General features: G+C 36.3%; 2 protein-coding genes across 2 annotated transcripts; one reads left to right on the top strand and one right to left on the bottom strand.

Moving 5' to 3' along the window:
- Positions 1-1,868: 1,868 nt before the first annotated feature.
- Positions 1,869-3,159, top strand: EMB3119 (Ribose 5-phosphate isomerase, type A protein). The gene has a single exon (XM_079066860.1). It carries the CDS (start codon positions 1,999-2,001, stop codon positions 2,860-2,862), a length of 864 nt encoding a protein of 287 aa, XP_078922986.1. The 5' UTR covers positions 1,869-1,998; the 3' UTR covers positions 2,863-3,159.
- Positions 3,160-3,466: 307 nt separating this feature from the next.
- On the bottom strand, positions 3,467-5,916 carry LOC145134761 (anthranilate synthase beta subunit 2, chloroplastic-like). Its single transcript, XM_079069593.1, has 8 exons — positions 5,801-5,916; positions 5,043-5,345; positions 4,858-4,928; positions 4,747-4,784; positions 4,552-4,662; positions 4,107-4,206; positions 3,886-4,021; positions 3,467-3,802 (listed from the first exon to the last, which is right to left on the bottom strand). Exons 2-8 carry the CDS (start codon positions 5,322-5,324, stop codon positions 3,689-3,691), a joined length of 852 nt encoding a protein of 283 aa, XP_078925719.1. The 5' UTR covers positions 5,325-5,345; positions 5,801-5,916; the 3' UTR covers positions 3,467-3,688.
- Positions 5,917-16,003: the final 10,087 nt, after the last annotated feature.

Below are 16,003 nucleotides of genomic sequence, written 5' to 3'. Positions count from 1 at the left end.
GATAAAAATGAAATAAACCAATAGACCATAGTCTGAGTTCAAAAACGTGCACAAATATGATTTATGAGGTTCGTATATATTCCAAACGAAGCAATGCATAGTTCGTTTCAGGAAAATCATATAAATATTTATTTTTATAACTTTAAAGATGCGTAACTTTCTCATATGATCTCCGTTTTGGACGTTTTTTATATCCACGAAATCAGGAGAACGTAATCTATTCAAATTTCTTATATATAAATCTCAAATATACTTAATGCAAAAATTGTTAGAAGATCCACTAAAGAGAGAAGACATACAGCTAGATACTCAGGGGCGGAGCTTCAACATTTGATTTGGGAGGGGGGGGGGGGGGGCAGAAATATAATATGTATAAAAATCGATGAGTAGGGGGTCCACAGCCAAAATTTTATATTTTTGGCCATAATATGTATAAAATTAAAGTATATGGGCTAATTGTAACAAAAAAATCGGGGGGGGGGGGGGGGGGGGGGGGCAGGCTCCCCTCGCCCTAATAAAGATCCGCCCTTGTAGATACTCTCCATCAGCAAACTATTTGCTATTAACTTAGAATAATGAGGCAAAGTTTTATCTAAAAGCTTTAAGAATAAAGGATTGCATATAGTGGAAGAATTCTTTGGAGGATGAGATAAGTTCACTTGAAAATAATCAAACTTAGTCCTTGGTCAATTTACCCGTATGAAAGAAAGAATAAGTATGTCTTCAAGGTAAAGGATCAGTTGGATGGTAGCAAGAGATACAAGCCTAGATGGGTGTCAATAGAAAAGTGAGGTTAATTATAATGATATATTCTCTCTAGTTGTGGAGATTATTATAAGCATATTAGTCTTAGGTATATTGGTTGCAGAAGACTTACATATGGAGAAGCTATATGTAAAAACAGTTTTCTTATATGGAGACCTTCAAGAAGACATTTACATGCCAGCAAGCATAAGATTTCTAGATGACTGGTAAAGAAAAATCATGTTCGAACTGAATAAAATAATGTATATATTCAAGCAAGAACCAAGACAATGGTACTTGAGGTTACACGGTTGTGAGTTCACAAAAGTTACATGCTTTCGAAGGTAGTTGGTTTGTTAATTTGTCTCCTAGTAGGAGATAATTGAGTTGTGGAGTTTGACTGTGGATGTGCAAAAGTTCCTTCTTCATAAAGTCTATAAAAACACTTGACTTCATAAGGCAATTTCAAGAAGGCTTCTCATTTGAAGACTTTAAAAGGCTTTGAAGCCTTCAAATGATGACATAGGCAGTTTGTTAGCTTAGGTTACCTGGATTTTTAGACTATGTTTTATTCATATATAGTATCTCGTTGTACTTGTAATCCTACATTGCGAAATCATTATAAACATCTAATGTAGTTGTGAACAAAACAATTACCCTAGTCATGTGATCCACGTTAATTCTTATGTGCTCTTTATCTTTATTCATGTCTTATATATGTGTTTGTCGATCATAACCTAACACAAGATGGGAAATATCACGAGTACCAATCTGCAACGCCCTCTTGCATCTTTTCTTAAACCTAATAAAGATGATGTTAATGACATGATACCAGCTAGATTCTTGATATAGACTCGGTGATATCACAATAGTCATAGATTCCTTAACACAACAAGTTAAGTTCGGAAAGAATTAGTAGATAATGTTCATTATGGTCATGGGTGTGTCACTGGTAAACTAATACAATCATTTTTTGAGAAGTTTGGTTGATAAATTGAAACTTGCATTCTTGAGAGGGACATAATCGTGAAAAACCAAAACTTTGTGGCTAAATGAAACTTTGCATTCTTGAAAGAAAGTGGACAAAAAAGGCTCATCCTTTCAAAACAAACCCAACCAAGCTTTTGTTTTGGTAGAAAGTAGAAACGACAAATCAATGGCAGCCTAACACAAACACTTGATCGATCATCGGATAGACAGAGATTCATTGTTGAGTGAGCCAACACCACACCCACCTACCCCTTCCCGTCAACCATGGCTTCCCTCTCCCTCCTATCCCGTCCTCCTCTCTCCTCCTCCCTTCTCCGCCACCACAACAATGCCGCAATCGCCACCTCCACCCGCCTTGTCACCTTCAATTCCCCTCGATATCTCTCCATCAAAGCCTTCTCTGCCCCATCCCCTGTCCAACCACTAACCCAAGACGATCTCAAAAAACTCGCCGCGGATAAGGCCGTAGAGTACGTCAGCTCCGGGATGGTTCTCGGACTCGGCACCGGTTCCACCGCCGCCTTTGTGGTATCGAAAATCGGTGAACTCCTCGCATCCGGCGAACTCAAAGACATTGTCGGCGTACCCACATCAAAAAGAACTCAAGAACAAGCCGCTTCCCTCGGGATCCCCTTATCGATCCTCGACGATCATCCCAAACTTGACCTCGCAATCGACGGCGCAGATGAAGTCGACCCTGATCTCAATCTAGTCAAAGGCCGAGGCGGCGCCCTCCTCCGTGAAAAAATGGTGGAAGCCGCATCCGACAAATTCGTGGTGGTTGTCGACGATTCGAAGCTTGTTTCTGGTTTAGGTGGAAGCGGATTAGCAATGCCTGTTGAAGTGGTGCAGTTTTGTTGGAAGTATAATCTGGTTCGTCTGCAAGATTTGTTCAAATCGGAAGGGTGCGATGCAAAATTGAGATTAGATGGAGATGGAAAGCCTTATGTTACTGATAACATGAATTACATTGTGGATTTGTATTTCAAGACTCCGATTAAGGATGCATGGGCTGCTGGAAAGGAGATATCGGCTTTTGAAGGGGTGGTGGAACATGGGTTGTTTCTGGATATGACCACCGCTGTGATCATCGCCGGAAAAGATGGAGTTAGTGTGAAGAGCAAGTGAGAGAGATTGGTATGTTGAAAATCTTGAAAAAGTTGTCGACTTTATATGAATTATTCTTGATGATATAGTTTTAGTAAAGAATGGTGTTAACTTGAGTAGATTTGATTTGAAATCATGTTGAGATGTTAACACATCTTTTTTGTTCTTATATATGTTTTGGGAGCTCTCTTATGTATCATGACTACAGATTCAAATGTGTATTTCCATTCGATTTTGTGTTTGTGTATAATAAGAGCAAATGATAGATTGCTATGCTATGCTGAAAGCTTCAGAATCTAATGAAATATGTTATCCTCATTCTTGAATCTTTATACACAGCATATTATTGTGAGTATCAAGTTTTCATCGTATTTGCTAATAATTGCATATAGATTCATACGACATTAATATTGGTTTGTTATGCAATTCATCTATAAAAACATTCAATAAGAATCACAACTTGTAAATTATTAATTGCATATCTCTTTTTGCTCGATGTTTGTAAGACTACAAGCTATTGTCCCACCTTTCTAGATGATGAACCACTTCAAATAAATGTTCAATTTGTTCCTTTTAATGATTTTTCTTGTTAAACTAGCAACATAAAGTTAATTACTCAAAACAATAAAAAAAAAAAAAAGTACCAAAATCCCAATTTCAAATTTCACCTCTTCACATATGTTTTCCCAACAAGTTATAAAATCTATAACATAAGCAAAATATGGTATAAAAAAACTACAAAAAGAAAAACGAACCCTTAACTTAATCTTCCTAGTTTGAATATCAAAACGTCAAAATCATGTACCTTGAAAAAAAAAACTCTTAAAGATATTAAATTTTCCCAAATTTAATTTCTAGAAATAGCTTGAGCTTCTTCCTTGGTCTCTATGAGTTTAATAAAGTTACCAACAATTGTCTTGCCTTCGGTTGTAATAATGCTCTCTGGATGAAACTGTACCCCCTAAAAAATAAACAAAAAAGATTAATCCATTATTATTATTTAATTTTTGGAAATGAATAAATAATAAATAATAATATTATTACCTGTAAATGGCGATATATTTTGTGACGTGCAGCCATAACTAATCCATCCTCTGTCCATGCAGTGATTTCAAGTGCATCACTAGGAAAGCTCTCTTTCTCAATTACAAGGCTATGATATCTACCAACAATAAATGGGCTAACAAAAAAACAAAAATAAATGTCAAAATCATAATTAAAAACTATATTTTTATTTTTATTTTTTAAATAAAAAAATTACATACTTTGATATGCCTGAAAATAAACTATCTTCTCCGCCTTCGTTATGATAAACAAGTGAGCTTTTTCCATGCATTACACCGAAAGGAGATCGCACGATTTTCCCTGTAAAATTTATAAATTAATTATTTTTTTTATTTACTGAGTGAAAATTAAAATAATGAATTTGTAATCAAACAAGGAATGGAATGGAGGATTACGACGGAATGAGAAAGTCATGTTTGTTTGAATTACTCATCTCATACCTTTAAAACAACCAAACATGATAACAGAATGTAATGACACATTCCATTCCTTTGTTGATTCCATTCCATCATGACAAACAAACCCTAATGACATATATGCATCTTTGACAATGAAGGATATGATTTAACACTAAAGTTTCTGAATGCATATACAAAATCACAAGAAATATTATTATTTAAAAATTAAAAAAAAAAAAAAACTAACCTCCAAAAGCTTCACCAATGCATTGTAATCCCATGCATACACCAAATAAAGGTATATCAGGTCCAAGTTCAAGTACTGTTTGTAATGAAATTCCTGAATCTTGTGGAGCACCTTTTATAAAATGAAATTTATAATATTTAATATTATGAACATAAATTTTTATACAAATATACACAGCTGTAACTGTGAGGTTACCTGGTCCAGGAGATATGAGAATTCCTCTAGGATTTTTCCTATAAAACAAAAAAATACATAAACAATAAAAAAAGTAAGATTAAAAAAAAAACAAATGAGAATAATTACTACTTTTTGAGTTCATCAACGGTAAGTTCATCATTTCTGTAAACTTCAAAGTTGCATCCAAGTTCTCCAATATACTACAAATTAAAAAGGGCATTAACATAACATATAATTGTGTGCTATGAATGAATACATGAATTCACTTCAGAAAAAAGAGTCATTTTTATACTGAATGAGAGAAAGAGGAGAACCTGACAAAGATTGTAAGTGAAGCTGTCATAATTGTCAATCACAATTACAGGGTTGTTATTTTTGGGCAAGACACCTCCTAATGATGCTTTCTCAGAAATGGCATGACATATTTTTGGTACAACTCTTGTTTCTTTTGATCGAATTCCAATTCCATGTAATTTAGTATCATTTACAGGAAGTAACTTCTGTGAAGGTTTGTTGAGATATTGAGGTTTATGAGGAAGCAAAGAAGATCTTAGACACTGAATGGAAGAGTTTTGAGGCAATGTAAAAGCCACCATTCTTCTTATCTTCTAACAATCCTGCAACAAAAAAGGTTTGAATTAGATATATGAGTATAAAGTTTTCCGGAAATAACTCCAGTTTCTTACTACTCATCGCAACAAAACCTAAATCGTCATGTTCGCGTGTTTGGGATTTTATATACATCTAATCAAGTTGACAAATCATAACCCCTGTATTCAACATAACATTCATAGATATATCATAAGCAATCGAGCGACGCATATAATCTGGTAATATTGTCAATCAAATGTGCATACATGTAATCAAAGATTTGAAGAAAAAAACCACAAACAAATCGATCAAAAAAACAAGAACGAGATTAGGATGCCACAGACTGAGAAGGATAGAGTTAATTAGGGTAAGCGTTAGTTATTTTGTGTCAACAGAGCATTGAGCTAAATAGAGAAAGAGGAGAAATGCAAGTGCTAGAGAGAGGAGAGAGGACAGAAAGAGAAAGAGGGAAAGAGAAAACCTCGTGTTGCAATGGCCGCTGCTTGCTTGAATCGAAATGGTAGTGATTTTGTCGGGAAGGTTATTGTCGAGGTTTATATATGTAATCACCAAAAGTGACCCAAAATTAGGAAAGTTTTACATAATGCCCCTTATTTCTCTTACTACTTCATATTTTGACTGTATGGTATGGTTAGGGATGTCAACCCGAAATCAACAATCCCCCCGGTTATCTAGCCCCCGATCCCGCCCCCGAATACCTCTATTAACCCCGATCCCGCCCCTGTTCCCTGTTTATGGGCTTAAAATTGATTTTTTTTTTCTTAAAAATGCTATATTTTGGGTTTTAAAAAAACTACTTTTCATATAGTAATTCACAGCAAACATCAAAACTTAAATCACACCAACGTCATCGCAAACATCAAGATAGCTAAACTGAAAATTATCACAGCAATCTTTCATAGCAACTTAAATACAATAACAAATCAAAAATCAATTTACAACAACTTAAATCCAATATCAATTCAGTATAAATCAATTCAAAAATTAACTCACTACAACTAAAATCCAATTTCAATTCAGAAATCAGAATCGAAACAAGCACACTATCAATTGAAATCAATCCAGAAATCATAGTCTTAATTCAGAAAAGAAACCATAAAATCGACAATCATACAAATTAGAAAACTGAACTGGACTAGAAATCATTGTCTCATTTGAATTGGACCAAAGAAGAAATTACCAAAACCATCACAGAAAAAAGAGTGCTTGATGTTCGAGACAAGAACTGTTCACCGACGCTGGTGGAGGAAGGTATGTCATCAACAAGTAGACGACGACTGGGCGCCGACAGGTGCAGTCAAGCAGTACTCTGTCGTCGTACCGTTCGTGGTCTTGTACTCTTGTCGCCGACTCGTTCGATTCCAATAGAGGGGATGTGAGTCGGTGACTCAGTGAGTGTAATTTGTGAACTGTGAAGAGTTAAGACGAAGAAGAAGACGTGATTGCTAGAGAGTAAAGTCGAGAAATTGGGAATTTTATAGAGAGGGGTTGAGAGAAGTCGACTTGAAGGATGAAGTGGATTGAGAGAAGTCGTATGCGTGAAGTGGATTGAGGAAGGAAAAGGAAAGTAGGAAACCCTAAAAATTGATACTCTATTTTCTATATATATTTTATATTAAATATTTTTTATATCAATATAAAAACGGGGCCCCCGCGGGAGTACGGGACGGAAACGCCTACTCCCGACCCCAATCCCGAAAATAAACGGGTTTAATCCCGCCCCCGCCCCCGCTCCCGCTCCCGAATTTTTTTAAAAATTAGTCTCGTACGGTATCGGGGTCCCATGGGAACGGGATCCCACGGGGGTTTTTGACATCCCTAGGTATGGTAGTATGAAATCCAATATAGAGTAATCAACAAAAGGTGGTTTTAGATTTAGACACAAATAAAAGGGAAAGCAAGGTAGCATTGAATGTGAGGGTAGTTCAATTTGTTAGGAATTCTAAAATGTTTGAAAATGTGATAAGGATAGCGAAAATAATGGTTTTCGAAAGTTAAAAGCAATTTACAAGCAGTTATATGTACGTCAAATTATGGATGAGCATTACACGGAACCAGTCTCAAACTAAACTAACATGTACCAAACTAAACTAACATTACCAGGTACCGTCACATGTTATTACTCAAACTAACAAACTTAGTCCAAATTGACTATGAGTATCATTATTTGAGATGTCAAATATTAATAATCAACCTTAAAAATATTTATTTACATCAACTATTTTTATTTTATTTTTTTCAGATTCATATTTTATCCAATTAATTTTTTTTTTGAGTTTCATGTTTTAATCTTCAAAGTTAACTATTAAACTAGTAATGGTCATAGGATATTTATATCGTTTTGTTTTTTATCTTTATCATTATATACATAATGTTATGCGATGAGATAAAAGCGAAATGTGGACTCTAGATTTAATAGTATTGATTTAATTTTGTGTGTTGTTATATATTGATTGTTTTAATGGTATTGTTAAGTATTTTATTTTTTTAGTTTCATAAATATTATATATGCTTAAAAAATAATAAGTTAGATTAGTAGGCTTTATAAAATATTTCACAAATATAAAGGTAAATTAGTTAATTTAAAATAAAAAATAAAAAATAAAATTTTTAAAGTGGTCAATGATTAGAAAATGTTTAAGTTGATAGCATTTTGTTTGATAAAGCTAATGGAAATATGACATGAGAAAGCAAAAAAAAAAAATCTACAGATGAATTCAATGAATGATGATGGGAGCTATTGATGTTCTAAGTTGTTGGAAGTTTGTTCTTGTTATTATATGTTAAATTTGTTGGATTAGGTGTCTAAGCTCATAACTATAATTGGTATGTATTTGAATTGATAGCAGCACAGTCCTTTTGGGTTGCCCTCAACCTAGCAACTGGATAAGGAAATTATGAAAGGAGAGATATTAATTTATAAGATTAATAAATTAATATATAAATGATTTATTAATATGTTAGTGGATTAATATATTAATTAGAAATCATTATGTTTAATTAATAGTTAGCCAGAATTTAATCAGAATTAATTTTGGGGGTTAAAAGAATTAATTATAAAGTGCAGGGACTAGTTTGCAATTAACTAATAGTTGAGTGGAAGGATCCAGAACCTCCTTGGAAGGAGGTGGACGAAATCCATAGGGGAAACCCTAGAGATTTCGTTCAAGGGGTTCTAGATAAGGCCCTTGGGCTTTGCTTAGGCCTTAAGCAAGGAGCATTAGGGGTTTTCCCAAAACCCTAGATCCCTCAGCTATTTAAGGAGCCTCTGGCTCACATTTTCGGCCACTCTGTTCTTTGGAAGAAACCCTAGGCCGAATTGCATACTCCCTCCCTTTCTCTCTTCTTCTACTTTCCTTCTTGCTAGTTCTTGGGTGTGATTCCATTAGAGGCATTACACTTGTGGTGCTAAGCTTCCAAGAAGATCAAGATCAAGATCAAGGGAATTATTAATTGTTTGCTATAACAATCGAAAGGTATGTAACTCCTAAACCCTAGGTTACCATTTTCGAAAATAGTCTCCTCCTCTAGGGTTCTTGTTTTGCAATTCAAAGTTATATGTTCAATAGTTAAAACATAGATCCAAAGTAGGTTGCATGTGAACTTAGGAATTGTTTTTCTAGTTTATTTGTATTACCTAAAACCCATCAGTGGTATCAGAGCCATTGTTTGTTTTAAATTGAATTGCTATAATTGTTGAATTGCAAATTAGGGTTTATAGCTATTAAACCCTAAAGGCCAAATTTTCGAAATTAGGGTTTTGGATAAAAGGGTTTTCGAAAACCCTAGCCTCCTCCCTTGTAAATTTCGAAATATGCTAGAAGTTTTAGGGTTTCTTGTTTTGGATAATTGTTACTTGATTAGATTAATTGGATAATTATCCTTACCCCAATTTTCGAAATTTAGAGGGATAAGGATTAAGATTAAATTAATTGATTAATTTAATTAGATAATCCTTACAAGATTTAATAAATTGATTAAAAGTTAATTAATAGATAAATATTAAATCTAGTAATTTGGTTTATTTTAAATTTAAATTAATAGTTTAATTTTCAAACTTTATATAAACCTTAAAGTTTTAAAAGGTTTAAAACATACCTTATATATGTATTATGATTAAATGTTTAATATTATTTATGTATAAGAATATGGTCAGTCAAATCGCTAGTATGTCTCATTCACGAAGCTAGTCTATAAGGGGGGTATAAGGAAACTGCCTATAAAATGGTAGTTGAATGGGTGTTCACTCTCACCCACCGCTCCCTTGATTAGTGGAGGTTCGTTAGCAGAACGGATTTGATAGGACAACTACTTCTCATTAAAAGTATAATGATATTAAAGAAAGTACTAGAACATTATTTTACAAAATCCCAACTCTAGTTACTTTAGAAAAAATGTGAAAAGTATGCTAATCCATGAAATTGCACATTATGCTTTATTGGTCGTTAGTGGAGCGTGTGTGGTTAACCATCACACTAAAAGACACTAATAAAGAGTAGTAATGGGTATCTCATAATTGTCATTTTGATGGAGCGTGTGTGGTTTACCAGCACATCAATAGTTAATAATAAAGACAATGAGGTTACCAAGCACATTTGCATGGTTATTCACATCTTGTTTGTGATCCTCAGCATCCCAGTCACAAATAGAAGAGCATAATCTGAGATTAAAACATGTCATTGAATAGTTTCAATGTATCTCAAAAGAATTAGGAATTTCACTTCGTTTGTTTCGTCTAATGGTGGAATTGGTGAATCGTCATTCACCTACCTTTATGAAATTTACACTTGGATCTCGGCATCCCATTTCTAAGTTGTGAATCTTCATAGTTGGATCCTAACCTTGATATTTTATCTTTGGGTTATTATATTGAGGTATCTTGAAATCTAACTAAAACTTTCTTTCTTTTCAGATGTCTACTCCTGGAAACACTTCTGCTTCATCCTCCTCCAACCAAAACTTCTCTTTGCTCAATATCTGCTCCAAAGTCGTTATGGATGGCTCTAACTATAACGATTGGATGCGCAACATCAAGATGGCTCTTCGTTTTGAGAACAAAGAATATGTTCTTGAAAAGGAGCTCAAAGAACTTGATGAGTCTGAAGCTACTCCTGAAGAACTTGCTGCCTACAAGAAACATTACGATGATGCTACCAAAGTGGCATGCATCATGGTAGCAACTATGTCCCCAGAACTGCAGAGGTACTATGAGGACTACTGACCTTTTGAAATGAACAAGGACCTTATGGAAAAGTACCATAAGCGAGCTCGTCAAGAAAAGTTTGAAGTAGTCAAGTCACTCATGGCTTGCAAGATGAAAGAAGGGGAGTCGGTTGTGTCACATGTGCAAAGAATGCAACGCTACATAGAGCGTTTGGTCAAGCTCAACATTCACTTTGATGAGGAATTGGCCATTGACATGGTTTTGAACTCACTTCCTGAATGTTATGGTCAGTTTATTCTAACTTACCATTTGAACAACACTGAGCAAACTCTGGCCCAATTGCACAACTTGTTGCAGACAGCTGAAGCAGGGATGAAGGGTAAAAGTATACCCTCCACACCTGCAAGTGCCCCTGTCTTGGCTATTGGACAGGGAAAGGGGAAAAAGAGGAAAGGTCCTCCCAAGCAAAACTGGAAGAGCAAGGCTCAAGCTGGGTCATCTAGCAATGGCCCAAAGGCTAAGCCCAATGGTTCCACTCCCCATGTTTCTGATCCAAAAGAGGCCGTTTGCTTTTACTGCAATCAAAAGGGGCATTGGAAGAGATCTTGCCCACAATATCTGCAAGATATCAAGGATGGCAAAGTGAAGCCATCTTCGGCAGGTATTTACACTATTTCTGCTAATAACTCATTATCTTCTCGTTCATGGGTCCTTGATACATGATGTGGTTTTTACATCTGTTCTGATTTGCAGGGGCTAAAGGAAAGTGAGGAGATAGAGCGAGGAAGGATAAACTTGATCATGGGAAACAGAAAGCCTTCACCAGTAACCAAGATCGGAGTTTATCAGCTTTTGTTTAGTAATGATGTTAGATTAGATTTGATAAATTGTTGCTATTCGTCTGAGATGACGAGAAACATTATTTCATTTCATGCATTGTTCAGACAAGGTTTTAAATATTCTTTTAATGATTTGAATGGTTCAGTTTCTGTTTATAAGAATGGTGTTTTTATGTTTGAAGCTTTACCTTGTGATGGTGTGTATGAAACAGTGACTTGTGTTGATAGCTTAGGAAATAGTGTACTTAATATTGACTTGTCTAATAGTGTAGACAAGGCATGCTTGTGGCATTGTCGTCTTGGACACATTAACAAGAAACGCATAGCCCAACTCCAAAAGGATGGAGTGTTGGAATCATTTGACCTAAAATCAGATGATATGTGTGAATCCTGTCTTTTGGGAAAGATGACAAAATCACCATTCACAGGGTCTTGTGAAAGAGGTGAAGGTCTGTTGGATCTCATACACACAGATGTGTGTGGGCCCTTCAGATCAACTACAAGAGATGCTAATCGATTTTATGTGACTTTCACTGACGATTACAACAGATATGGTTATATCTACTTGATCAAGCATAAGTCAGAAACCTTTGAAAAGTTCAAAGAGTTTAAGCATGAGGTCGAAAATCAATTGGGCAGGAAGATAAAGATACTTAGATCCGATAGAGGCGGGGAGTATCTTAGTATCGAGTTTAACAACTATCTGAAAGAATGTGGGATAGTCTCACAATTGACTCCTCCTAGGACACCACAATTAAATGGTGTAGCTGAGAGGCGTAATCGGACCTTGTTAGACATGGTTCGTTCTATGATGAGTCGTGCTTCGCTTCCTATTCACTTCTGGGGGTATGCCTTAGAGACAGCCGCCCACATCCTCAATCTTGTCCCTACAAAGAAGGTTGCCAAAACACCTCACGAAATGTGGACGGGGAAAGTTCCCTCGTTGGCACATATTAAAGTTTGGGGTTGTGAAGCTTTCGTAAGACGAGAGACTCACGACAAGCTAGCAGCTAGAAGTGAGAAACATGTTTTCATTGGTTACCCAAAGCAGTCTTTTGGATATTTGTTCTACAGGCCTAGTGAAAACGTGGTCTTTGTAGCACGAAGAGGAGTCTTTCTAGAAAGAGAGCTCATATTCAAAGAGGACAGTGGGAGCACCATTGAACTTGAAGAAATTCAAGAGTTAGCCAATGAAGGAACCTTAGATGACACTAGCACTCAACCAGAGGAAACAGTTCCTGTTGAACCAGTTGATAATTCATTACCTCTTCGAAGGTCCACTAGGGTGAGTGTGCCGCCTGAGTTGTATGGTTTTCATATTACTTCAGATGGTGACACATTCATAAGTGACAGAACACTGGTGAACTTAGATGAACCAATCACTTATAAGGAAGCAATTGCAGGCCCAGAGGCTTCCAAGTGGAAAGAGGCAATGGACAGCGAGATTAAGTCCATGTATGACAACCAAGTTTGGAATTTGGTTGATAGTGCACCAGGTCGTAAGACAGTTGGGTGCAAATGGATCTTCAAGAAGAAAACAGACATGGATGGAAATGTGCACACATTCAAGGCTCGACTGGTTGCAAAAGGTTTCACTCAAACCCCAGGGGTTGACTATGATGAGACCTTCTCGCCAGTAGCTAAGATTAAGCCTATTAGGATATTGCTCGCCATAGCTGCCTTTAATGACTATGAAATCTGGCAGATGGATGTCAAGACTGCTTTCCTTAACGGGAAGTTGGTTGAGGATGTTTACGTGAATCAGCCAGAGGGTTTTGTTGATGCAAAGTTTCCCAATAGAGTGTGCAAGCTTGAGAAATCCATTTATGGATTGAAACAAGCATCTCGCAGCTGGAATCTTTGCTTCCATGAGAAAGTCAAAGAGTTTGGTTTCTCTAGAAGTGAAGATGAGTTTTGTGTATATATCAAGGCTAGTGGGAGTATAGTAACTTTTCTGGTGTTATATGTTGATGACATATTACTCATTGGTAACGACGTTCCAACCTTGAGAGATGTTAAGTCTTGGCTTGGAAAGTGTTTTGCCATGAAAGACCTTGGAGAAGCTGCCTATATTCTTGGGATTAGAATATTGAGAGATAGAAAGAAGAGACTAATTGGACTTATTCAGAGCACATACTTGGATAAGGTACTAAAGAGGTTTAGTATGGAAAATTCCAAGAAGGGAGAGCTACCTATCCAGAGCAATACCAAATTGAGTAAGACTCAATGCCCGAGTACAGATGTTGAAATAGATGACATGAGTCGTGTACCTTATGCTTCCGCTGTCGGATCGATCATGTACGCTATGACATGTACTCGCCCTGATGTGGCATTTGCTTTGAGCATAGTCAGTCGCTATCAGGGAAACCCAGGTAGAGCTCATTGGATAGCGGTTAAGAATATACTCAAGTATTTGCGAAGGACAAAGGACAGGGTCCTTGTGCTTGGTGGCAATGATACTTTGAGAGTAGATGGTTACAGTGACGCCAACTTTCAGACGGATAGAGATAACTTCCGTTCTCAGTCAGGCTGGGTATTTTTACTGAATGGAGGAGCAGTTACTTGGAAGAGTTCCAAGCAAGATACGGTGGCTGATTCTACTTGTGAATCAGAGTACATAGCAGCGAGTGAAGCGTCGAAAGAAGCAGCTTGGTTGAGGAACTTCATCGGAGATCTCGGAGTTGTTCCAACCATCCAGGAGCCTATGGAACTGTTCTGCGATAATGAAGGAGCGGTTGCCTTGACAAAGGAACCGAGAGATCATGGTAAAACCAAACATATCGACAGAAAGTACCATTTCATCAGACATAGAGTAGAAGAAGGCCATCTTGTAGTAAAGAGGGTGTCATCTGTAGATAACCCAGCAGATCCCCTCACAAAGGGTCTAAGTAGGGCTAAGCATATTCAGCATGCTCGGAGCATAGGACTGAAAGATGATATTAGTTTTAGTAGTTAGACCAGTTTTGTTCTGAAACTTGTAACAAAATAAATGTAATTGACTTTTGGTGATTAAATAATAAAGTATTGTTTATTAGTTTGATTACTGCCTTTTGTCAATTGTTTATTATTCTGTTTCATATTTTGCATGTTTTACTTCCTGAATAATAAGATTATTCAAACTCCACAGTCGCTCATACTTTTGGAAGTAAGTAGTGAATTAAGACTGTCATGAACTGGATTGTAGATTGTCTAAGGATAGACATGGCAATAGAATTGCTGCAACGTTCATGAGTACTCAGAAATTGAGATTTGAGTATTGGATAAACCCTCGCTCAGAGTATCACTTCATGGAATTCATCACGAGTAATACTGAGACGATAATATCTTATAATCTTGAAACGAAGATATATGAGTTGCAATTTACAAGTCGGTCATGCATTGGTGATATGAAAACGCATCAGTAACTTGGTGTTATAAAACGCATTGTCATGTATAATTTGATGAGTAAAAGATACAAGCATATGAGTCAACGTTTATTCGTTCCTTTTGCCCTAACAGGAAAAGCGATATCTGTGGGCCTCTCGATGATTTGGTGTTGACTTATATGCTAGGCCCAGCCAGGACTAGATTGATGTGTTCGATTAGAAGTCCTACATCATCACAAATCAGAAATCGGGAAACATAGATTCTTGACAAACAGATTGATTACATTCCATGTCTTATGTCTAGGGATATCTAGCAGAACGAAGGATTATATGATCACTTATCTTAGGACACGTAACTGACTGGGTCAGAGTTCGGCAGCAGCTTTTGGAAGCTACAATTTGCTGGTCAAATTTAGAAGGCATACTAGCAATTATAGTTACAGACTTATCCAAGTGGGAGACTGTTGGATTAGGTGTCTAAGCCCATAACTATAATTGGTATGTACTTGAATTGATAGCAGCACAGTCCTTTTGGGTTGCCCTCAACCTAGCAACTGGATAAGGAAATTATGAAAGGAGAGATATTAATTTATAAGATTAATAAATTAATATATAAATGATTTATTAATATGTTAGTGGATTAATATATTAATTAGAAATCATTATGTTTAATTAATAGTTAGCCAGAAATTAATCAGAATTAATTTTGGGGTTAAAAGAATTAATTATAAAGTGCAGGGACTAGTTTGCAATTAACTAATAGTTGAGTGGAAGGATCCAAAACCTCCTTGGAAGGAGGTGGACGAAATCCATAGGGGAAACCCTAGAGATTTCGTTCAAGGGGTTCTAGATAAGGCCCTTGGGCTTTGCTTAGGCCTTAAGCAAGGAGCATTAGGGGTTTTCCCAAAACCCTAGATCCCTCAGCTATTTAAGGAGCCTCTGGCTCACATTTTCGGCCACTCTGTTCTTTGGAAGAAACCCTAGGCCGAATTGCATACTCCCTCCCTTTCTCTCTTCTTCTACTTTCCTTCTTGCTAGTTCTTGGGTGTGATTCCATTAGAGGCATTACACTTGTGGTGCTAAGCTTCCAAGAAGATCAAGATCAAGATCAAGGGAATTATCAATTGTTTGCTATAACAATCGAAAGGTATGTAACTCCTAAACCCTAGGTTACTATTTTCGAAAATAGCCTCCTCCTCTAGGGTTCTTGTTTTGCAATTCAAAGTTATATGTTCAATAGTTAAAACATAGATCCAAAGTAGGTTGCATGTGAACTTAAGAATTGTTTTTCTAGT

This window comes from Lactuca virosa, chromosome 8 (genome assembly GCF_052849685.1).
Source record: "Lactuca virosa cultivar CGN04683 chromosome 8, Lactuca_virosa_CGN04683_v6, whole genome shotgun sequence".
NCBI classification, from domain to species: Eukaryota; Viridiplantae; Streptophyta; class Magnoliopsida; order Asterales; family Asteraceae; genus Lactuca; species Lactuca virosa.
The sequence above is the reverse complement of the archived record's forward strand: the minus strand, read 5'-3'. Positions and strand labels throughout refer to the sequence as shown.

Coding starts and splice junctions, on each gene's coding strand:
- EMB3119 (XM_079066860.1), top strand. CDS start 1,999: ATGGCTTCCCTCTCCCTCCTATCCCGTCCTCCTCTCTCCTCCTCCCTT.
- LOC145134761 (XM_079069593.1), bottom strand. CDS start 5,324: ATGGTGGCTTTTACATTGCCTCAAAACTCTTCCATTCAGTGTCTAAGA. Junction 4,785..4,857: donor ACCGTTGATGAACTCAAAAA/GTAGTAATTATT, acceptor TTTGTTTTATAG/GAAAAATCCTAGAGGAATTC. Junction 4,207..4,551: donor CATTGGTGAAGCTTTTGGAG/GTTAGTTTTTTT, acceptor TAAATTTTACAG/GGAAAATCGTGCGATCTCCT.